Source organism: Erpetoichthys calabaricus, chromosome 13 (assembly GCF_900747795.2).
Source record: "Erpetoichthys calabaricus chromosome 13, fErpCal1.3, whole genome shotgun sequence".
NCBI classification, from domain to species: Eukaryota; Metazoa; Chordata; class Cladistia; order Polypteriformes; family Polypteridae; genus Erpetoichthys; species Erpetoichthys calabaricus.
The window spans coordinates 90,334,756-90,357,946 of NC_041406.2; the positions used below are offsets into that span (position 1 = coordinate 90,334,756).

The 23,191-nt window shown below is 38.9% G+C and overlaps 1 protein-coding gene across 1 annotated transcript in view; it reads right to left on the reverse strand.

Annotated features, from left to right (window-relative positions):
• LOC114663470 (ATPase family AAA domain-containing protein 2-like) overlaps positions 1-18,241 on the reverse strand; it is a 66,904-nt gene extending 48,663 nt beyond the window's left edge. The window contains exons 1-7 of the mRNA XM_028817220.2: positions 17,747-18,241; positions 12,305-12,459; positions 11,828-11,877; positions 9,364-9,517; positions 5,463-5,556; positions 5,272-5,368; positions 1,134-1,232 (exon numbers count right to left, since the gene is read on the reverse strand). Of these exons, the coding sequence (XP_028673053.2) occupies positions 1,134-1,232; positions 5,272-5,368; positions 5,463-5,556; positions 9,364-9,517; positions 11,828-11,877; positions 12,305-12,459; positions 17,747-17,941 (844 nt within the window). The 5' untranslated portion in view covers positions 17,942-18,241. The remainder of the gene's footprint in view (positions 1-1,133; positions 1,233-5,271; positions 5,369-5,462; positions 5,557-9,363; positions 9,518-11,827; positions 11,878-12,304; positions 12,460-17,746) is intronic.
• Positions 18,242-23,191: the final 4,950 nt, after the last annotated feature.

Below are 23,191 nucleotides of genomic sequence, written 5' to 3' on the forward strand. Positions count from 1 at the left end.
AAACGCTATTACTGCCAACTCATTAAGAGTAATATCAAATTTTTATCACTCTGAGATTTTTGAGCCAGTTAGGACCATTTTCCTTTTCTGAAGCAAACTGTTGGGAAAACATTTTATTTTAAAATTAGTCTTGACCCGAATTAGCAAAACATTTCCACACAATCAATATCACTTTAAAAGTACTTGGAAGCAAAGACAAGTTTATAAAAAGGGCTTCACACAAACTCTGCTCGCCTCTCTACAATGTACATACAGTGGAACCTCGGGTCACGAATGTCCCTGAACACGTACAAATCGGGTTATGACCAAAAAGTTCGCCAAACTTTTGCATCTGTTCATGACCACACACTCGGGTGACGAACAAGCCAGTTTCCCTTCCGGTTCGTACGTGTCAATGATTTCCACATGTGTTCAGTCTCTCCCTGTGCATTCGCTGTGAACTCTTTGTGCTCTATTTCGTTTCCCTTCTGGTTCGTACACGCCGGTGAATTAAGCATGTGTTCAGTCTCTCCCTGTACAGTACATTGTTCTCGGTCAGACGTGCATCGCGCAGAGGGACTTTACCTCAAAACTGTAATCTCCTCTCCACCCAGTTCCTCCACACTTCCTTCATGCCAGAACTCGACTCATGCAAGGTTAGTTTTCTTGGTTGTTTATGGTTAGTTTTTGTATAAATTACGGATTTTTCAAATGTTAATTTTTTTCCCTGTGCTTAAAACTCATTAAAAAAAGTGTTTACAGGGAGCGGTTCGTAAGGCTGTAGCGTGAACTCTTGCAATGTTAGTTTCTCTGTGCAAGGTTTTCTCAGTGTTATTCAATGCTTTTACATTTAGTTTACTATTTACACTGTTCATTCTATGGTATAATTAACTATTTTTGTGCTTAAAAATCTTTAAAAAAAAAAAAATTTACATACAGCTCGTACGGTCCGGAACGGATTAATTGTATTTACATACAATCCTATGGGGGAAATTACTTCGGGTCACGACCAAATCGGGTTGCGACCAGAGTTATGAAACGAATTACGGTCATGACCCGAGGTTCCACCGTAATCTGAATCAAACTCAAGTAAAGGAATAGTCTTCCAGGATCACAATGGAAAAATGAACAAACTGTTATATTAGCCAGCTTACCATCCAGTGGTGCCTGGTAGCGCACCATAGCTTTTCGTTTTCTAAAATCATAACGCTTCTGATTATCTTCTTCATCTTCTTGATCATCGCCTGAAAACTCTGCAAATACAAATATAAATAATTTTGTTTAAGCCTTTACACTCTTCTTTAAATTGTGCTATCAACAATTGTAATGATAAAGTATTCATATGATATAACGAGTTCAAAAACTAAGAAGTCCATTTTAATTACAGTAAATAAGCAAATGCATAGAATGCCTTTATGGTTGTTTTTATGAAAAGGACAACAGTGGACAGTTACAGATAATACTAAAACATACATAACATACTTTACACCACACACTCAGCACTACTTAACATAATCTCATGGTCAAGAAGGGCATGGTGGTTTGGTGGGACAAAACCTCTCTCAGTAGCATTAGACACAAGGCAGGAATCAACCATGGATGGAGCATCAGCACATCACATGGCCCACTCAAAACTAGAGTGACGCTCAGCCAGTATAACTAATTTACATATCTTTGGAATGTGGAAAGAAAATCAAAACACATGGAGAGGAAATTATGGGGAAATTCAAAGAATGTGATATACCCACACAGGGAGGAAGCAGACATAAGCTTCAAGCCTAGAACACTAGTTCTACGAGAAACCAGTGCTGATCACTGAACCACTAGGCTGCCCTTAAGCACAATAATTCAACCAAATATAAACTGGGTTCTTGACAATGCATCTTGTATAAAACAAGGATCAGTCTAATGTGCATAAAACAAACTCATATCTAGCATATGGGCTCATAATATTTTTGTATTATTAATGTCCGACAACATACACATTCAAACAATTGTCTAACTAATTGTAAAGTGCAAGGAAGCTGGATGAACCAGTATTTGCGACCCCCAGAACTTCACTGATAAGAACAACCAGAGAGAGATAGCTTTATGACCTAATTACATCCCTTATTACTTTTTTGTTTAAAAGTAGAAGAAAATGTTGGACTTAGTAGGGTTGAATCTGCCTGAAATATTTAAATGGTGAATACTACACCCCTATAGGTGCAATAAAGCAGCTAACCTGGGGATGGGGCTGTGGCAAAGCTGTTTCATTGGCAAATGACCCAGGAAGTGTCCAGGAGGGGTGTGTGTGTACGTGTGTGTGTGTGTGGAGCTACAGACACATTAAGAAGGAAGCATGTAAAGGCATGCTCAATCTGTCATTTTCCATTCTAAAGAGAGCAGACCAGATGATGACCTGAAGAAAGCAGGCCAAAATGATGATCTGAGCAGAGCTGACCAGAAATGAGCTAACCACTAAGAACTTAGTGTACCTACAAGTTTAGTTGCCTCCTAAAACTACATATTAAGCACTATCAAAATGTATTGGTTTCTAACCAACACTCATTGTACTCTGCTTCCTTATAATTTATGCATATTACCTAAAATACAGTGCATCTGGAAACTATTCACAGCGCATCACTTTTTCCACATTTTGTTGTGTTACAGCCTTATTCCAAAATGGATTAAATTAGTTTTTTTCTTCAGAATTCTACACACAACACCCCATAATGACAACGTGAAAAAAGTTTACTTGAGGTTTTTGCAAATTTATCAAAAATAAAAAAATTGAGAAATCACATGTACATAAGTATTCACAGCCTTTGCCATGAAACTCAAAATTGAGCTCAGGTGCATCCTGTTTCCCCTGATCATCCTTGAGATGTTTCTGCAGCTCAATTGGAGTCCACCTGTGGTAAATTCAGTTGACTGGACATGATTTGGAAAGGCACACACCTGTCTATATAAGGTCCCACAGTTGACAGTTCATGTCAGAGCACAAACCAAGCATGAAGTCAAAGGAATTGTCTGTAGACCTCTGAGACAGGATTGTCTCGAGGCACAAATCTGGGTAAGGTTACAGAAAAATTTCTGCTGCTTTGAAGGACCCAATGAGCACAGTGGCCTCCATCATCTGTAAGTGGAAGAAGTTCGAAATCACCAGGACTCTTCCTAGAGCTGGCCGGCCATCCAAACTGAGCGATCGGGGGAGAAGGGCCTTAGTCAGGGAGGTGACCAAGAACCCGATGGTCACTCTGTCAGAGCTCCAGAGGTCCTCTGTGTAGAGAGGAGAACCTTCCAGAAGGACAACCATACCTGCAGCAATCCACCAATCAGGCCTGTATGGTAGAGTGGCCACACGGAAGCCACTCCTTAGTAAAAGGCACATGGCAGCCCGCCTGGAGTTTGCCAAAAGGCACCTGAAGGACTCTCAGACAATGAGAAAGAAAGTTCTCTGGTCTGATGAGACAAAGATTGAGCTCTTTGGTGTGAATGACAGGCGTCACGTTTGGAGGAAACCAGGCACCGCTCATCACCAGGCCAATACCTTCCCTACAGTGAAGCATGGTGGTGGCAGCATCATGCTGTGGGGATGTTTTTCAGCGGCAGGGACTGGGAGACTAGTCAGGATAAAAGGAAAGATGACTGCAGCAATATACAGAGACATCCTGGATGAAAACCTGCTCCAGAGCGCTCTTGACCTCAGACTGGGGCGACGGTTCATCTTTCAGCAGGACAAATGACCCTAAGCACACAGCCAAGATATCAAAGGAGTGGCTTCAGGACAACTCTGTGAATGTCCTTGAGTGGCCCAGCCAGAGCCCAGACTTGAATCCGATTGAACATCTCTGGAGAGATCTTAAAATGGCTGTGCACCGATGCTTCCCATCCAACCTGATGGAGCTTGAGAGGTGCTGCAAAGAGGAATGGGCGAAACTGGCCAAGGATAGGTGTGCCAAGCTTGTGGCATCATATTCAAAAAGACTTGAGGCTGTAATTGCTGCCAAAGGTCATCGACAAAGTATTGAGCAAAGGCTGTGAATACTTATGTACATGTGATTTCTCAGTTTTTTTATTTTTCATAAATTTGCAAAAACCTCAAGTAAACTTTTTTCACATTGTCATTATGGGGTGTTGTGTGTAGAATTCTGAGGAAAAAAATGAATTTAATCCATTTTGGAATAAGGCTGTAACATAACAAAATGTGGAAAAAGTGATGCGCTGTGAATACTTTCCGGATGCACTGTACATAAATAAATGTGTAACTATTTTTCCTGCCTGTTCTTTTACTTTCTCTAATTGCCTGGGGGTTACAGATATACAAGGAAGAGGAAAAGTGCTGAACTACTGTAACTGACAGTGTGGTAAGAATATGGGATTAGAGGCACTTTGTTAAGGTCTACAAAATAAAGAGTATAAAGGGAAGAATAGGGTCACCTAGTACCCTATCACGACAAAACACCAAACTACTCAAAGAATTTTACTGACATGCTGATTCGCACATGCCTAGTTCAACCTGGGGTTGTTTTTTATGGACTACTAGTGAAATACTCAGCGTTGCCCGGGAGGAAAACAGTTTTTTTTTTTTTTTGTTTCTAAAAAATATAATTAAAAAAACAAAACTTTAAAAATAAAAATAAATTAACAAACAAATAAGACTCACTAATGTGCTTGTCTTGAGGTCTTGTATGTATTTTAACATCCAGTTGACGCTCAGAACTGGCCAACTCTAGTTAATTTCAAAAGCAACATGGGCGCAGTGGTGCTCAGACAATAAGAATGCTGGCAGTCACCTCCAGTTCGCCCTCTGGTGGTCGTTCCGAGTGTCAACTGGATGATAACATGCATACAAGACCACAAGATCAAGAGAAGGGGGTGGGTTAGGGTTGATTTCACACTACAGTATTTTTAGTCGACCAATGAGAAACATGTGTACCAAGTTTCATGAAAATTGCATCAGCAGTTCAGAAGTGATGCTGGAACATACTGTACATACATACACACACACACATTGACTTTTATATATAGATTTATAAAAGGTAAAAGGCTCAGTAATCTTTGCAGAGATGTGAATGCACGGTCTGTGAAAAGTTATGGACATAAGCAATTCAGAGGACTAAAATTACAAAGGTACTTTGGTAATAATTTCTTTGACTAAGCTCCTGGTATAAAACTAACCCTGTCTAAATGGGGCACAAGTGTTAAAAGCACTGAAGGAACTGGAACTAATGTAAAACCCCCATCTGGGAGTCGACACAAAGAAAAATTTAAAACAATTTCAAAACACAAGGAGCACTGGACACAAACCTCCGTTGCCATCTTCATCTTGGTTATCTGTAGTTTCTTCATCCATGGTTACAGCTCCTCTCTTTCTCTTTCTTTCAGAATACAAATCAATATTTTCCTGAGATGAGAATGATAAAATTAGGATAAGCGAGTTTTATCATTTGTAATTTTTAAGCTGTAAAAATGGCATTAGCCAGACAAGAGATACATACTTCTTCTTCTGTATCATGCAGGTTATCGAAGTTTTTCATTCGACGACGCATTTTCTTCATATCATCCATTTTCTGTAAAACAGCCTCTGCAGTACTGGAAATGAAGTAATAAATGCAGAGTTAGACCAGGAACTGGACGTCCACAGATCAGATAATACATCAGTTTTTACCTGCCTGAATTTATGGACCGATATCATAATAATCAGAAAGTATGTTTGAAAAAGTCTTCAAGTCAACAACTGGTGTAAAAATGTCAATTAGAAATAAGTTATGGGAGGACCTCACCTTTGACATGAAAGAAAAATGCTAATAACAATAACATGGCTAAACATGTGAAGGTAAGTGTGGTAAATCCAATTTATGAATTTAATGCAACTGGAATATGCTGGGGCATTGCAATAGGCAGCTTTGGTTCATCTATTAAAACAATTCACACATTTTTATGGTGTCTTAAGAAAGTATTTGCTGAACTGATTACTTAAGCTTAAGTATCCCTCTACTCCCTTTGCTATGGCATATATAAATAGTTCTCTGACACAACCATATGTCCTTAGAAATCACATGATTAGAATAATTGTTGAACATAGATACAGAGATGGTACTACACAGGAGTTCAAACTGAACATACTTATTTATGGAAATTTCCACGTTCCTGACTTCAGCCGGAATGTTAACCTCTTTATTGGGAAAAATTGAGTATACCACCCTTAACATGAAGAATTGTATTGTCAGCATAATGACATGGGAAGAATTCCTGCTTTAAGACTTCAAAGACTTACATAGATACATGGCAAAATGGATGAGGTCTGCATAACACGTGGTATATTTCACACTACCCAGTCAACAACCCAGTTCATATAGTCAAAACCAGGGGTGCCCAACTCCAGTCCTGGAGGGCCGCAGGTTTTCATTCTCACCCTTTTCTTAATTAGTGACCTGTTTTTGCTGCTAATTAACTTCTTTTGAATTCATTTTATTTGACTTGCTCAGACTCAGACCCCTCAATTGTTTCTTTTTCCTTAATTAGCAGCCAAACAATAATGAGATACAAAATGAGCCAAAACAGGACCAGCAACTTGCGACCATCATACAATATCTGAAAATAAAGAAAGGTGAAGGTCTCAGGAATGCTGATCTGCTCTTAGAAAGAGAAAATACACAATTTCGGACATGTCTGCTATTGCACAATGAGAGCCGCAACAAGCCACACAATTAAAGAACGAGTTTAATTAACGATGAGACTCGCCACCTCATTAAGCAACTGGTTGGAGTGAAATTGGCTGGAGTTTGAGGCCCTGACTTAGTTGGTCTTCTGTTGGCTCCCACATTCCACATTTCACTTCTGTTTGGGTGCCATTGAAGGAAGAAATGAAGCAAATCAGAGGAACGATGAAGAAATTCAGGGAAACAAATCTTAAAAAAACAAAGTCAATTAAAATGAATTCAAAAGAAGTTAATTAGCAGCACAAACAGATCACTAATTAAGAAAAGGGTTAGAATGAAAACCTGCAGCCACTGCGGCCCTCCAGGACTGGAGTTGGGCACCCCTGGTCAAAACCATTCCGGGGGGACTACTAGTGATGGCAAATTTGAAATTTGATTTGAAACACTCTGAAACCATTGCAATACTTTGGTTTTAAAACACTGTTCTGAAGTTCGTGTTATCATGCGACTATGCTGAGTAAAGCTTCATTAAATACATCAATACCTATTCCAAAAAGCTCCAGCTGTCCTTTTAACAATGAATGATTAAATGAAAGCTAATGACCTTCCTTCAGAATATTAACCACAAAACAACACTTAAGTAGTCTAAAAGTCACAAAATTACATGGTAACAAAATTACATTTTACTTCCATGTACTTTTAACTGGATGCTACCTGACCGGACCCAATTTGCAACAACATAAAAGACTGTTATTGCAAAGTCTTGTCTTAATCTCCCGAGTGTCTTGTGCAGAGCCGTTATTCCAATAGTCTGTTTACGTGAACCAACTATTTTCTCTTTGTGACTCCGAGATCTATAATGCACTGTTAGGTCCATCATTCATATCACTTAGGCATTTTTAAAGAGTTCTAAGAAACTGGGCTCACATATCTATGACCATCTAAATGCTATGAAGAGAAAAGACCCAAAATCAATAGTGTTCGGCCACATTGACTCATCCAGACATAACTTTCATTGGAACGCAGCTCGAGTTAGGACAAAAGGAAAGGAGTTTAGTGAGATTTTTATTGGTGGCAAGATTCATAGATGAGAACCTGAATAACATCCACATCTCCCCGAATTCTGCTTAAGCCCAACTCAAAGCTAATGAAACTATGCCATCAAAGACTCACACCTCCTTCCACATGATATGCTGCTTTCCCCCAATGTCTGATAATTTGTCGTCTGAAAAAGATCCCAGACAGGTGTCAAAAGCTCAGGAATAAAAAGTTCTTTGATACATCTTTCTCTTTTATCTACGGTATGATGTAGATATGTACAGATAGATAAAGATGTGTACAAATATAGAGATCCATTTTCTAACCCGCTGAATCCGAACACAGGGTCACGGGGGTCTGCCGGAGCCAATCCCAGCCAACACAGGGCACAAGGCAGGAACCAATCCTGGGCAGGGTGCCAACCCACCACAGGACACACACAAACACACCCACACACCAAGCACACACTAGGGCCAATTTAGAATCGCTAATCCACCTAACCTGCATGTCTTTGGACTGTGGGAGGAAACCGGAGCGCCCGGAGGAAACCCACACAGACACGGGGAGAACATGCAAACTCCACGCAGGGTGGACCCGGGAAGCGAACCCGGGTCTCCTAACTGCGAGGCAGCAGCGCTACCACTGCGCCACCGTGCCACCCAAATATAGAGATATATACTTAATACAACATCATCAGGCAGTATAAATCAAGAAAATGTGTTGGCTTCAAAGCAACATTTATTTCTTACGTTCTGCCACTGGATGTAACTGTGAAATGATGTTTCAAACATTCTGAAAGATCAAATCTTTTCTTGAATGATTTGTTTCAGTTGATTTGATCTCTCAAATGTTCCATTTCTGTCATCACTAGTTACTACAAAACACAAAGTCAAAGTTCTAGTGTTGCCTAGTCAAAGCCCACATCTTAGACTAAATTAATCTTCACTGGTTGTCCTCATCCCACTTAAGAGCATTTTTTTTCAAAGCAGATATTTAAACCAATGAAAACTTTTTGATAATGCTTATGAGCTTAAGATCTCCCAAAGGTCTCAGAGAGAACATATATTGGCTCAAGATGACTTTCCAAACCTTCTTTCTCCACCGTGAGGTCATGTGGTGATACAAGCCTGCTCCAATAACACCTGGTGCAAGTCAAGAAATAAACAACTTTGGATGGGAGTGGACAATCTAAATTAGTTTTGCCTTCCAAATCATTTTTATATACCCATAGATTGTTTAATTTTGCTGTTCCATAACTTTCCATGTTCATTTTTGGAGAAAAAAGTAAGATTCCATATTGTAATAGGATATAACATATAACATGTAATAGGATATAGGATTTAAAAACTATGGGGGTAAATATATTCTATATTCACTGTAATTTTGAAGAAAAAAATTAATAATAATTCACTAAAAACTGGATTAAAAAGTTTAAAAAGTATGTAAAGTAAGTGTTTGCTTGTGACTTATAAAGACCCCAAAAATAAGAATTTTTAAAAGATACTTTAAGGTTAATAAAAGTTCCACTCCCTGAATCAGAAGCGGTCATTCAACAACTTTCAGCAATATCCAACTGTAGATAATAAGCCAATGATTAATTAGAGCAGACTGTGAAAGTGTTGAACCTGCTGGATAAATGCCTATAACCACCCATTAAAGGATTATTGAAACAGGGAGGCAGCAATTTAAATATCCTTACTTAGTGATGAGGCGATCATATAGGACAGACTGATTTAAAGTGTTGTATCGGTATCTACGAACTCTGCAGCTGCGTCTAACGTTGTTGTCTCCTTCTTCTTCTGGCTGTCGGTCTTTCACTGCTGCAGAGGATGAAGGCTCAATAGGAGGAGCCTCTGTTGAAGAGTCAAAAAATAAACAAAGTACACATAAATTTTTAGATGCATGTAGTGGACCCACTTATACTGTTTAATCATTACAGGATGCCGAAGCCTATCCTGGTAGCCTCAGGCAGAGTAAGACAGGAAATGACGTTTGATGGGGTGCCATTCTACCACAGAACACTAAAACCAGTTTAAAATTGCCAATTAATCCAACATGCTAATCTTTGAGATGTGGGAGTAAAACGAAGTAACAGCAGAAAAAAAAAAAAAACAATGCAGACAAGGGGAAATGTGCAAATTCCACAAACACGGTGAGCAGGCCAAGATCCAAAGTTAGTCTCAATATTTCCTGAAAGGTCCTTGAAATGATTTCATATATAGTCACCAACACCTCTAATGGTAAACTGAATCCACACTCGTCGCACAACACTTGTCTAGAAGATAATGTAAAAAAAAAAAAAATCAGGCCCTACTAAGTTGCAGTAACCAATACAGTGTCTGCTTTTTGATTGTTATATATGTTGTATTAATAGGACTGTATTTTTTCATTTAATGTACATTGCAAAAGTTATATGAAGATACATCTCTCAATGCTCCCAGCCATGTTATCAGTGATGTTACCTGGTGTCATCGGGCGCTTCGGGCCTTTCACTAGCAGTCACCCTCTCCCAGGCAACCCAGCCATGCTTAATGAGGCCATGGCTTGTGCTCAGGTGACACTTGCCTGCCCCCATGGCCCACCTCTCCAGATCCAAAGGACTTTTCTGCTGCCTCTGAAATGTTATTTATGGCTTTTTTCCTCCACTCACTGGTGATGCAAAGTATACAGAATACTTTATAGAGTGAATTTATATTATATTATTTCTCTCATGGGCCTTCTGTGGTCAGTCCTCCCATAGGACTGTCAGCTCCAAAATAATAATGTTCGTAGTTGTTTTAGAGATGGGGAGGAGGTCTGGTTCATGGAAGATGGGGTGATGCACCAAGGAAATACCAGCCTCTACTTCAAACTGACAGTGAGCTGCCAATCTTGAACAGTTGCCAGGACTCACTATGGCTTCTTACTCAAGGAAGCTATCCAGCCTTCATGAAGTTGCACACCTATTTTTGCATGGTTAGACATGTTCTTGGTCTGCTTATAATTCCCATGCAGATAGCTTCTGCAATGGGTTTCAGCACCTGATCATGGAGTCCCTTGCCCTAGAGCCCTTGGGCTCAAGACCTCTTATAACATTGCAAGATGCAGAGAAATTTACTGTTTTGTTTTTAAGTTGACTGTACTGCACTCCTAACAGGACTACATAATAAAAACATTAATCAGTTGCCATTAGTCCGAAATGCAGCAGCAAGGATCTTAGTTTAAATATTTTTACATTGGTTACCAGTGTCTTTTAGAAATGATTTTAAAATACTATCAATGGTATATAAAGCTCTAAATAATTTTGCTCCTTCCTATTTTTTGTAGAGTCTGCCTACTTACAATTTCCAGTTGTAACCTTAGATTCTCTAATATTTAGTGTTTTGCTTATTATCCCAAAAGCTAAGTATAAATAAGTGGTGAGGTGGCCTTTTTGCTGTTATCCACCAAAAATCAGCAAAGATTTACCAAAAGGAGATACCATGGCCATAGTCTGTCAGTCACTGTCCAACCCGCTCTATCCTAACACAGGGTCACAGGGGTCTGCTGGAGCCAATCCCAGCCAACACAGGCAGGAACAAATCCAGGCAGGGCACCAGCCCACCGCACCATGGCAATAGTTCAACACTTAATTAACAGACAGATACTGTTGGTTTACATGTATCTTAATTAATTTCTTAGTTATTTGTAAAAATAACTTAGTTATGGTTTACATTTATGTCAATAAATATACTTAGTTATTTGTAAAATCTTTACTTCCATCTTACCTAAGAACATGTCACAGCACTCTGTGCCTGCACCCAGTGAAGAGTGTTTTACAAAAATAAACTGAATGAGAAAAAACTCTAAAAATTAACTTTTTTAATTTTGACTTTTTCATAGCTGAACTGTAATGTAGGATGGCAATTTTTTAATATGCTTTTTTAGTATACACACATCAACTTACAGCTGAATTTCTTTAAACTTTAAATGCTCCTGACTTTATCATATTACAGTGTGTTAAAATACATAATCTTAATGTAACTTCAATTGATTTTTTTTCCATTTAATAAATACATATACTGTGTCAAAGTCAAAACAATCAGAATTTTTGTTCTGAATTAAAAATAAAACATCACAGTAACTACACAGCTTAAGTAGAGCATAAAAAGGATCTCCACTTCCAATTGTATTTCTGTGCTCACCTTTTGTAGCAACCCCATTCTGTGCACCTGCTTGCAGTCTGGCAGATTTCCTATAAAAAAACAAAACAAAAACGATTTATGTGTCAGTTTGTTATTTGCTGAAAGTAACTTATACGCATTTTAATACTATTGATAACCCTGAAGAGAACAAAATGCTGAGACATCAAGTTTTGCAACCAAAATTTGGTACTTCTACCAAACTGCCTTGCACAATTCGTACAGCTCATTGCCTCAGAAGTAGAAAAAAACATCATAAGAAAAACAAATACACAAATAAAAAGACCTGTGTGTTTTATTAGAAAGACAAACTCAATGCACTTTATAATACAATAGAGTCAGTCAGGACAGTCAAGTTAATTGACTTGTAAATATCTCCAGTAGACTTACAGTCCTCTGAGGTTATAAATCAAGCTTCTTGATCACTAGAAAACAAAGCTGTATTCTTTACTTCAGTTCATTAATTGATTATCAATTCACCTGGTAAACTGCTTCGGCTCCAAGCTTTCTTGCTTTGACATGGCCAAGCTTTTGTCATTTGAGTCAGTTGACACATTCTGCTTTTCCACCAGTGGCCTTCTACTCCTCAAGTAATGTCTACCAAAGTCCTCTTCATCCCTGATGGACATGCAACCCTAAAAAAAAATAAAAGTGATAGAAGTGACGAAGATAAAGACATATAGTCATGATCAAAACATGAAATTATATTATCAACCCAGGAGCATCTAATTTAGGGTCACAGAGGGCTTGATCCTAACCCAACAGGGCAATGATCACAAAGCAGAAAACCACCCAGGAGAGGAACTACCCATGACATCCCCAGTCAACCTAGGGAGCACATCGTCTGAACTTTAACTGCCTAAAAACTAAATGCTCTACAAGTATACAGTTTTAAACAATTTTTGATACAACCTGCTATAAAATACTCTTGTATTAATTAACTCTTTGTCTCTTTATATACTATATGCACTCATTTTTATTTACATTTAGTTAATAATAGCATACACGCTTATCAAGAAAAAAAATCTATATATTTCCTGCATTGTTTAATTGCTAAAATTTGACAGGATGGTACAAATAGGGCATGAAGCATCCACTAAGAAAGGACATTTTGATATATCAATATCATGGGTGATGGCAAACACCCCAAACCCCACCCTGCCCCCAACACCAGAAATAAAAATCCCCAAAATTTCAAAAAACGCTTTGACTTCTTGGCACTGAAAAACCCTAAGGCAGGGGCTAAGCACCCCTAATCTTCAATCACATCACTTAAATTGCGCAACACTCCAGAGTCACTTTTAGTTTGGGTTGCCTGAATTGAAGTTGTGCCACACGCTCTAAGCAACTGTTCCGCACTTCTCACTCTTCACATTAATACATCAATGCTACACATAAGATAGGTTAACAGCACTGGTCTATATTCACTTCAAGTACTGCTTTACAACTACATTAACATCTGTGGACTTTAAAGGGGGGGGGGGCTACACACAACTAACGAAAATCATAAAAGGAAATCCTGTACTCGAGTGAAAAACAAACAAAAATCACAAACATTTAATGATGATTAATCATCATCATCATCTTCTTCTTTCAGCTGCTCCCGACAGAGGTCACCACAGCAGATAATCTCTTTCCATATCTTCCTGTCCTCTGCATCTTGCTCTGTGACACTCACCACCTGCATTTCCTCTCTCAACACATTCATAAAATAGTCTAATTTCACATTATTCCTACTGATTATTCTTTTCAATTGAAATATTGAGAAAAGCCAAGCAAAATGACACCTTTTATTGGCTAACTAAAAAGATTACAATATGCAAGCTTTCGAGGCAACTCAGGCCCCTTCTTCAGGCAAGATACCTTAAGGTTCGTGGGGATGGGGCTTGCCTCTACCCAGGGCCCTAAACCTAAAATAGTAGACTGGGGCCGAAATTTTGATTTTAAAATGGCGTCCGGTCTTAATATTAAATTTTTCCTCTTGTTGTTTTATATTGGCCTGCCCCTACCACTTGCCTAAAGAAGGGGCCTGAGTTGCCTTGAAAGCTGGCATATTGTAATCTTTTTAGTTAGCCAATAAAAGGTGTCATTTTGCTTGGCTTTTCTCTACATTCATAATGGCTATCACGGTACAACACCCTAGTACTACAATTGAAATATTGTAATTTGCAATGACCATCAACAAAACCGAGTCACTAGGAATAACAGAAAAAAGCAGGAACTGATCTGATGTAGGAAAGTTTTAACGTCTGGAAAATTATATATAGCAAGTTCAAGAGAAAGCAGCTCCAGTGACCTATTTATATTTTTATTATTTAACTAATGCCTTTATCCAAGACGACTTACAACATTTAAATATACAATTGGTTATATGATTTTTGTTATTCCAGTTGGATCACAAGCAGGTGAAGTGACTTGCTCATGGTCACATAATGTTAGTGTTTGTGCTCTAATGCCTCATTCTCCACACTCTGTAGCCCTTTATCGGTAAATACAAATAAGACTTGTATTGAAATTTAAAGCATTAAAACAAAGCAAAATACCAGGATGAATGAATGAGTTGGCAGACCATCAGAAAAGGTTTCTACTTGATGGGCCTCAGGTCTTAAAGTTTAAATCCAAGATATGATGACATCTGTGTTATAGGTCATTTTTGTCACGTGGTCAGAATTCAATCAAATTCTTACTTGCATGCACTAATCAACATGCAACACATCACCACTCTCTGATGCCAGTTATAAAACAACATTAATTTGAAACTTGTGTCTTTGTTACCTGAAAAATCTCAGACTATACATAGATACATGCATTATTTGACCTAGGGGGAAATTTATCATTTTACAGAAGCACAATAAACAAATAAAAAAATAATACAACATTTTGAAAAACAAAAAAAAAAACCAACTCTCAAATACACATCAGACTGACTAAAAGGAAATAAAACTTCTCACACGGCTAAAGATAAAAAGAGCAGTCAAAAATAGCAGTCACATTAACTGTGAGGAAAAATAAAAGTTTAATGCTGTAAGTATGAATAATTAATTGACTGAAAGGTCTTAATGTGTCACAGAGAGGATGGACAGCATTATTCATAATGATACTCAGTTTTATTTTCCTTCTCTCCTTTGCTACTACCTTCAGAGGTTCAAAAGAGCATCCCATAACTGTGCCTGCCTTAGTAAGTAATATTACCGACCCAGCACACCACACCACTGTATAGAAAATCACACTGGCCATCAGAGTTTTAAAACATGTAAAGGATGTCACTATCCAGGAGCTCAGTCTCCTAAGAAATAAAAGTCTGACCTTTCTTATATAGGTTTCTGTGTGTTAGAGGACCAATCCAGCCCATCATTGATGTGGGCTCCCATTAAGTACTCGTAGCAGATCACCATCTTCACATCCACTCCCAGATAAGTGATCAGGTGTACAATGTCTTTAGTGAAGCAAAAGTCAGTCACTACTTTCTTGGTTTTGCTGATATTAAGTTGCAGACCATCCTTTCTGCACCAAGAAATAAAGTTCCCCATTTGACTTCTCTCATCTGCCTTATCCACCTAATCAACACATCCGATTACTGCAGAATCATATGAGAATTTCAGCCAGTGACATGACCTTGTGCTATATTTATAGTCCAAGGTGTACAAAGTGAAGAGAAAAGGAGACAGGAATATATACTGATAAACAGGGGTAGCACACACTTTCAGTAACTTTAAGGGTATTGTTTTTCATGTGTAATAAGACTGTGGTTTTCAGTCACAATACTTAGTACAAGGTGGACTGAAGTCACCTTGCAGCTGTTGTTTAAATTTAGGTGCAGAAAATACAAGAATGAAGTTTTAGTTACTGTAAACTGATTTTTCTTTAGAGGCCTTAGTAAAAGTGTCCTGAACGGAATTGTGTCCAAATGAAGGATTTAGTGGCCCATTCAGTAGGGTTACAACTTCAAAAGATATTTTCAGGCTGGTTTGTAAAGTGGAAAACAAAGATTTTCAAGATAAATTAATATTATCACTAAATATGGAAACATGTTATGTCAACATTAAACCAGACAATAATGACTCCATAAACTTGGGCTGTCAAACTCTAGCTGCAGCTTTTCATTCCAGTCACTTTCTTCATAAGTAACCAGTTGCTAATGCTAATGTAACAAACTGTTTTGCCTGAATTTTCACTAACTTGCATTTCAATTGTCTTTTTTTCTTGTTTGTCCAGCAGCCAAACAGAAGTGAGATGCAAAGCAAGATAACAGGCAACCAGACTAATTTGGATCCCATTTGCACCAGTGTCTTTCATAAATTATCTGTCTCAATAAAATGTTTAAAAAGAAAAAAGTCATAAAAAATATTGCTCTGCAAATTATTTGTATGATCTCAGAAAAAAAAGCAGCTTTGGAAATGACAGGTGAGGAAGAGTGGAAGCATTTAGAGCCATAGAATGTAAGAACGGGTAAAACGGTTTCGAGTTAAAATGGTGGCTCTCCAGAACTGTTTGAGGCCCCCTAACTTTGCCGGTAATCTGTTGACTTGAATTGTATATCTTTTATTGTTTGGCTGCTGGTTAAGAAAAAAGCGCCCCCTTATTTACAATCAAGGACAATAAAATCTGTTAAATTAGCAGCAGTAAATGGTTAATAATTAGGAAATGGGCTGGAATGAAAACCAGGACCCTCCAAGATCTGAGTATGACACTTTTGACATAAAGCTATATAACATACACAAACAAATGACTAAGTCAGAAGGGTCTCTAAACCGCCGCTCTAGTTCTGAGTGTGTTCAAATGTGCCCTGTAATGGACTTGCAGCGCAACAGGTTTGAATTCTGCTTTGTCCCAGTGGGAGTCTAAACAGATGTAAAAAGGAGGAATCATTCAGCAGACCTTAATCAAACAAAATCTTATAAATAAAAGCGTGAGAAACAGCAGTTTTCTATGCCTATGACACCCGATCCTAGCTTTGATGACACGCAGCTTTACATTAAAGACCGCTCTCCCCCAAGGCGACTATGGTCTAAGGAACGCCCACTAAACGCCGGTCTGTCCGAAGCCACGCCCCTTATGGGACACGTAGGCCATGCCCCCCCTTCTGCGCAGTAGCTGCTTCGAGCTGTGATCCCTGGACTTGGCGCACTTTTAGGGTGATTTGAATTTCAGAATTTCTTTTGACTGGAGTGAAAATTAGAATGTATCAGCTTTTGTCTCTTGGCAGGGCCACCTCGTTCTGCGTACATTAACATGGTGGAATATAAGAAAGAAATATCAAACGATGAGTTTTCAACGTATTCAAAACGCGCGCGATTACTAATGCACTTTGTTCCAGTAACTTAAGCTTTTCTGGACTTAGCAATTGGTGACTAAACACACAGCAGCAACTATGCAAGCCCTAAAAAACTACCGATGCAGCCAAAGATAATACTTCAAATATCAAGTCGCTGAGCCCGCGTGAACTTCACAAAATCACACCATCTACCAGGACGACAAATACCAGTCCGTGCCAACCGCGGTTGATTTCGTTATAAAAATAATAATAATTATACATTTTATGTATTTAGCGCCTTTTCCATGTTCAAGGCTTCACAGAGTCGCAGAAAAAACGGCAGAATATATGTAACATTGGATACAAATATATTCTGCATATAACACTAGATCAGATAAATACAGGACAGACAAAGCAATCGATAAAATAAAGAGAAGAAAAAAATTAAACCAGAGTAAAATACTAAATTCAATATTAAAATAAAGACTGAACAAATAATACAATTTGTGATATTCACATACACAAATTATCCGGAACATCTATACAGACGGGTAAACTGAAAGAAGGGGCAGAATGTTAAGTTAAAAATCATAATCCACTGAAACCTAGCATGCAGCGGTTTTACATAACCCACTCAAACATCACACACGGTAGTTTCAGGGACTCACATTGGTACGTCGGGTATCAGGCTCGCACTCTTCTTGACTTCTCCTAGCAGCTCGCAGCGCCCTGGGTGTCACAGCGCTGCCACCGTTGCTCCCATTTTCCTCCAAAACCCTTCGATTCGATCGAAGCGATCGTAGTGATAAAAACTCCGAGCTCGAATCGAGCCCTTCGGCGGACGTTCTTCTTATAACCCCCATCGCCCTATTCTGAGTCCGCTTTTGTTACTTCTCCCCAAACTGCCTAATATTTCCTCTTCTTGATTTCTGGCGCCACAAACGTCACCGAGTCCTGGCGCACTATGTTGTTCTGCCGCCACAACAACTAGTTCCCGCGCAATTGCTTCATTATTATTCCAACTTTTCAAGTTAAACCATAGATTTATTCTCGCTTTCAAGACAACGATGTTCCGCACCTCCAAACTAGCCTTAAAAGTATGTTTTATGAGCATGTATTGAACAAATAGGACATGTAACTAAAGCGCGGAACAGTACAGACACACTGCGTTCAAAACCACGTTTGGCGCATCCTAAATGAAGCCAAAAATTGAAATATGATTGGATATGGTAAGGCACGCCCACTGTGAGAGACTGAACTCTGGTTGGCTGACAGGTAAAATAGGGGGGAAATTAGACACAAAACAATAACAAAGACATTAAAGAAAGCCTGTGGCTCGCTTGGTTGTCACCTGTGTTTGCCGAGAGGCTTCTGCGCGACTTTAGACCATATTATTCCAATACTAATCTAAAATGTCAAATAATTTTAAAACGAGATTTTGTGTACACCCTTCAGGATTTGTAATCAATTGGACGTGCCTTAGGAAATCTCTCCATGGAGCTGCTGTTCTCGAGATACTTTTCGTCCACAAGAAAGTCCTTACAGCAGAAATGTTGATGGCTGTCTGTGTCAGGAGTAGCGACACGATAGCTTTATATTGGGGGGGTCGGTACAATTAGGAAAGCCGTGAAATATGCCCTGATCCCGTCTTTGACAGTATAAGGCAACAAAGCCAATGCCGCGTTTAACTATTAAAAGGTAATATGCACATTATTTACATTTTACTAGCAGTACCTACAAAAATTATGTGCGTACGTTGTATATTGTATTAAACCATGATAATACCTGAAGGCTAACTGGATATATAGTCCTGCCACACATCCAAGACACATGAGAGGTTTTCCGCGAAGCGCTGTTAGCGAGGGAGCCTCGCTTATGTGAACCGATGTCGGAATCGGGCAAGTCGCGCTTGTTAACCAAGGCTTCTACGTATGTTGTAGACTGAGAGAGAAAAAACCGGGAAAATTGTAAAAATAAATTATAGAACCTATCTAATTCTGCTGATTTATTTATTTATAAATGTATTTGCACTTCATGTTGTTACACTTCGCAACTTTGTCTATCTGTATACTTGTATATGGCTGAGATGACAATAAAGTTCGCTTTGACTTTAAGTTCACGTTTAAATTACTCTTAACATGTTCATTACAAAACAATAACGCATTATAACCTACATATTGAAAATGAACGACATGTCCATATTATGTAATTTCGCTACCACCATTTTTGTTAGGTCACAGGATTTTTGTAACACATTTAATTTTTCTGCATTCTTAGTTACACTGTCGTTTAAATTGAAAATGTTCGTTGCAAACTTGAAAACATTAAAAGCTACACTGTTTAATGAAAAAGACGAGTTAATAATAATCACGTTTAAATTATTATGACATTTATCCCCGTTGCTGTTTTCTGGCAGCGAGAGAAAAAAGGAAAAGGTAATAAAAAGGGGGGTGTTCCGTAATATTAAAATCAGTTATAATTGTACGAATTTAGTTGTAATTTTTTGGTACACTGTATTGATCCCAGAGGGTAAATTTTCCTTTCACATGACCTTTGGGGGTCACCCATTGTACCCCACTCCTGGAGCAATTTTCAGTTTAAGGGCTTTGCTCAAGGGCCCAACAGTGCATTCTAAAAAGAGAAAAGGGGCTCTTTTTGATTTAAGGTAATTTTAGTAGTTGTAATGAACTATATTAATACGCTTGTTCACCTAACGTAATTTTTTGCTTTACTTCAAATTGAAAAACCTTGCTGTCGCTTAATGTAACTTCTTCTATTTAGTCTAAAGCAAAAAATCGCTTTGGAGACTTTGCCGGCTCCGACCCCTGTGATGTCACGTCCGGGCTCACACCAATGGCAGAAGACCTACATGAGCCCGACCCCTCTGACTTCACTTCCTGTCTCCCCCTTTAAAAGCCTCCACCTTTTCCCTATTCCCTCAGTTCTGTTTGGACTCGGTTTTGTGCACATCGGTGCTGTATTATTTTGAAAAGCAACTTTGCAGCCAGGAAACTTGGCTGCCCCAAACCTTTATATGACTGTGCTTCGAGTTTGTGACTATATATATAGAATTTAAGTTGGCATTACAGTGAATACAATAATGGACAAAATTTTAATTTGAGTTCATCCATCCATTATCCAACCCGCTATATCCTAACTACAGGGTGACGGGGGTCTGCTGGAGCCAATCCCAGCCAACACAGGGCACAAGGCAGGAAACAAACCCCGGGCAGGGCGCCAGCCCACCGCAGTTAATTTGAGTTTTTAAAGAAATTTGGTTTGAGCTAAATACATTTTTTGCTTTTATTCAAGTTTTTGAAAAGGTTAAAACAAACTCAAATGAATTAAGTTTACGCAAATATTTTTTAAAATTTGAAAGAAATCAATTAAATTGCTTGTTACCTTGTGAAGTAATTTATGTAGGTTGATCCAACAAAACATTTTTTACAGTGTGTAAAATCCCTTCTGGCATTTTCATGATTTGAACCAGTAACCTTCCTGGTACCAGTGCAGATCCTTCGCCTCTGAGCCACCACTCTGTATTTTGACGCATTAGTATTTAAGAATCAAATGTGACTGGACAGTGTTCAAGTTGCAAATCAGGTGAGTCAGTTGTTACTGTCACCACGTCTGAGGAAAATTGTACTAAAAAGTTGATATAGTAAAATTCTCATTTTGCATTTTGTGTAAATGCAGTATTTACAGTGGATTCAGAAAATATTCAGGGACCTTCACTTTTTCACATTTTGCATTGTTGATTCCTTCTGTTAAAATCATTTAAGTTATTTTTTTCCCCACATCAAGTGACACTCAATATCCCAAAATGACAAAGTGAAAACAGGATTGTAGATGGATAGATAGACAGAACTTCAGGAAAAATTGCATTCTCGGCATCCACGGCATTCTCTTCTAGGACTTTTTGCACTCTACTTGCCAAGAGGAGTTGCCACCATTGCCAGTCCCTCCTTGAACTTTCTTTCTCTTTAGTTAAGTGTCATGCATCCCTGCCCTCTGCTGAGTTGACTGTCCCCTACTGCCCTGAGGAAGCATTGCAGGTTTCCACTTGGGCTTCATCCCTCTCTGTCTCTCTCACTCTTTCACCTCTGCAAACTGGCTTTCGGGGGGCCACACAGCACACGCATGGGGTAGTGAATTGTACATTCCAAAACTAGTAGGATCTTTTCTGCCTCTCTTGGAAGTCAGTTGTGGAATTTAGCCATACCCTGTGCCATCTTGGTAGTACCCATGCCCTGGGAAGCATTTGTAGGCTGAGCACCCCCTCGTGCTATGTGTTCAAAACCTTTATACAAGAAAAGTAGATCTGAGTGTGGATAAAAGTTGAAGGAAACAGCACAGTTTAAGGGCAACTTGAGGATGGTGTGGACTGAAGCAGACTAAATAAATAAACTGATGGTGGGCACAGTGATGGGAGTAGCATCAGCCTGACTGGATAAGAAACAAAGGCAAAGTGAAGGAAGCAAGTAATTTGCACTTTACCAGAACATTTATAAGCAGAATGTCCAGACCTGCATTTGTGGCCTGAATCTGAAGTGTAATTGTGTCATGCAGCAGGAGAATGACTCAAAACACAACCGCTAGTCTACAACTGAGTGGCTTAGAAAAATAAAAGTTCACATTTTAGAATAGTTCAGTCAAAGTCCCAGCTTGAACCCAACAGAGATGCTGTGTAAGACCTGAAAGGAGCAGTTCACATCCACAAACCAGCCATTGTGTCTGAGTGTGTCAAAGATAATTCAGACTCTTCATGTGTAGCTCCTAGCTGAGCTGATCACCTCCATTCAAACTGTTGACTCCCCCAATGCGTTAAAGAAGCATATGAAGACATTTTTGTTTGGTGAATTTCTTTAATAATGGCTGTCTTAAGTTTTGTAACCAAGCAAGAGTAAATAGTTTGCATTTTATTATGAGCCCTTGCATGATCGACATTATAAACATGACCTGTAGCACTTGTTCCCAAATGGTCTTCTATTATTTTTGCTCAACAGAAGCTCAATCCATCTCAGGGACTGTTGTCATTCCTCACTTAATTTATGTTAGCCTTACTCAAAATTAATCCATATTACTAACCGAGAATGCTAAACCAGATGATGGACGCAGGCACATCCGGCCATGGGCCGTAGCTGCAAAAAGACGTACTGCGCCGGCGCAACAAACAGCCCTGAAAAAATGTTGTTTATTGATGAATGTTCAATGGCATGAAGTCACTTACTCAACACCATTCATAAACTTCTACAAACGTTTATGAATAATAATATTCGATTTGGAGGAAAGGTACCTTTATGAGGAGGAGATTTTAGACAGTGATTAGCTATTCTTCCAGATGCCATGCACTCAGCTATTGTTCAGTGCACCTTAAAATACGCAGACAATTGCCATTACTTTCAAAAGATACAGTTAGTAAAAAAGATACGATGTCCAGAACCAGATCATAACAATTGCTTATTACAACTGAGAGATGGTACACTCACCAATACAGATGGACTTCAGACACATATTATTACAATTCCTCAAGCCTTTATCTGCGACAACTTAGTTACAGAGACATTTGGAACAGCAATCTCATTAGACCAAATGCCCCTTTTAACACAACGCACTATATTATGTCCAAAAAATATTAATGTGGAAAACATAAATACCCAAGTCATTCCATTACTTCCTGGAGAGACACAACTCTTTCTAAGCTCTGACAAACTTGACTCTGATCACAACAATAACCATCTTAAATGACCTTACAAGTTCTGAGCTGGAATTACCTTTTACACTTAAACGGCGTGTACAAAGAAATTTTCAAATAAACCTTTACACTGTGCCACACACTTTATTGTTTGATTTTTATTTGCATCATCTACACCGTCACACTATTCTATATCTCATTCATACATCACGCTCTTTGTCATTCCCAACACCAGGGGTTGGCGAGCGAAGCCCACCCCACAGACCCTACAAGCAACGGACGGGACACACACAAAGAGGGGGATTCAAACAAGACACAGGAACATAAAAAGAAAGAAGACGCTCGCGCAACAACAATCCTCACCACCCCCCCCCCCCACACACACACACACACATCCATAAGAAGTGACACCCAAAGC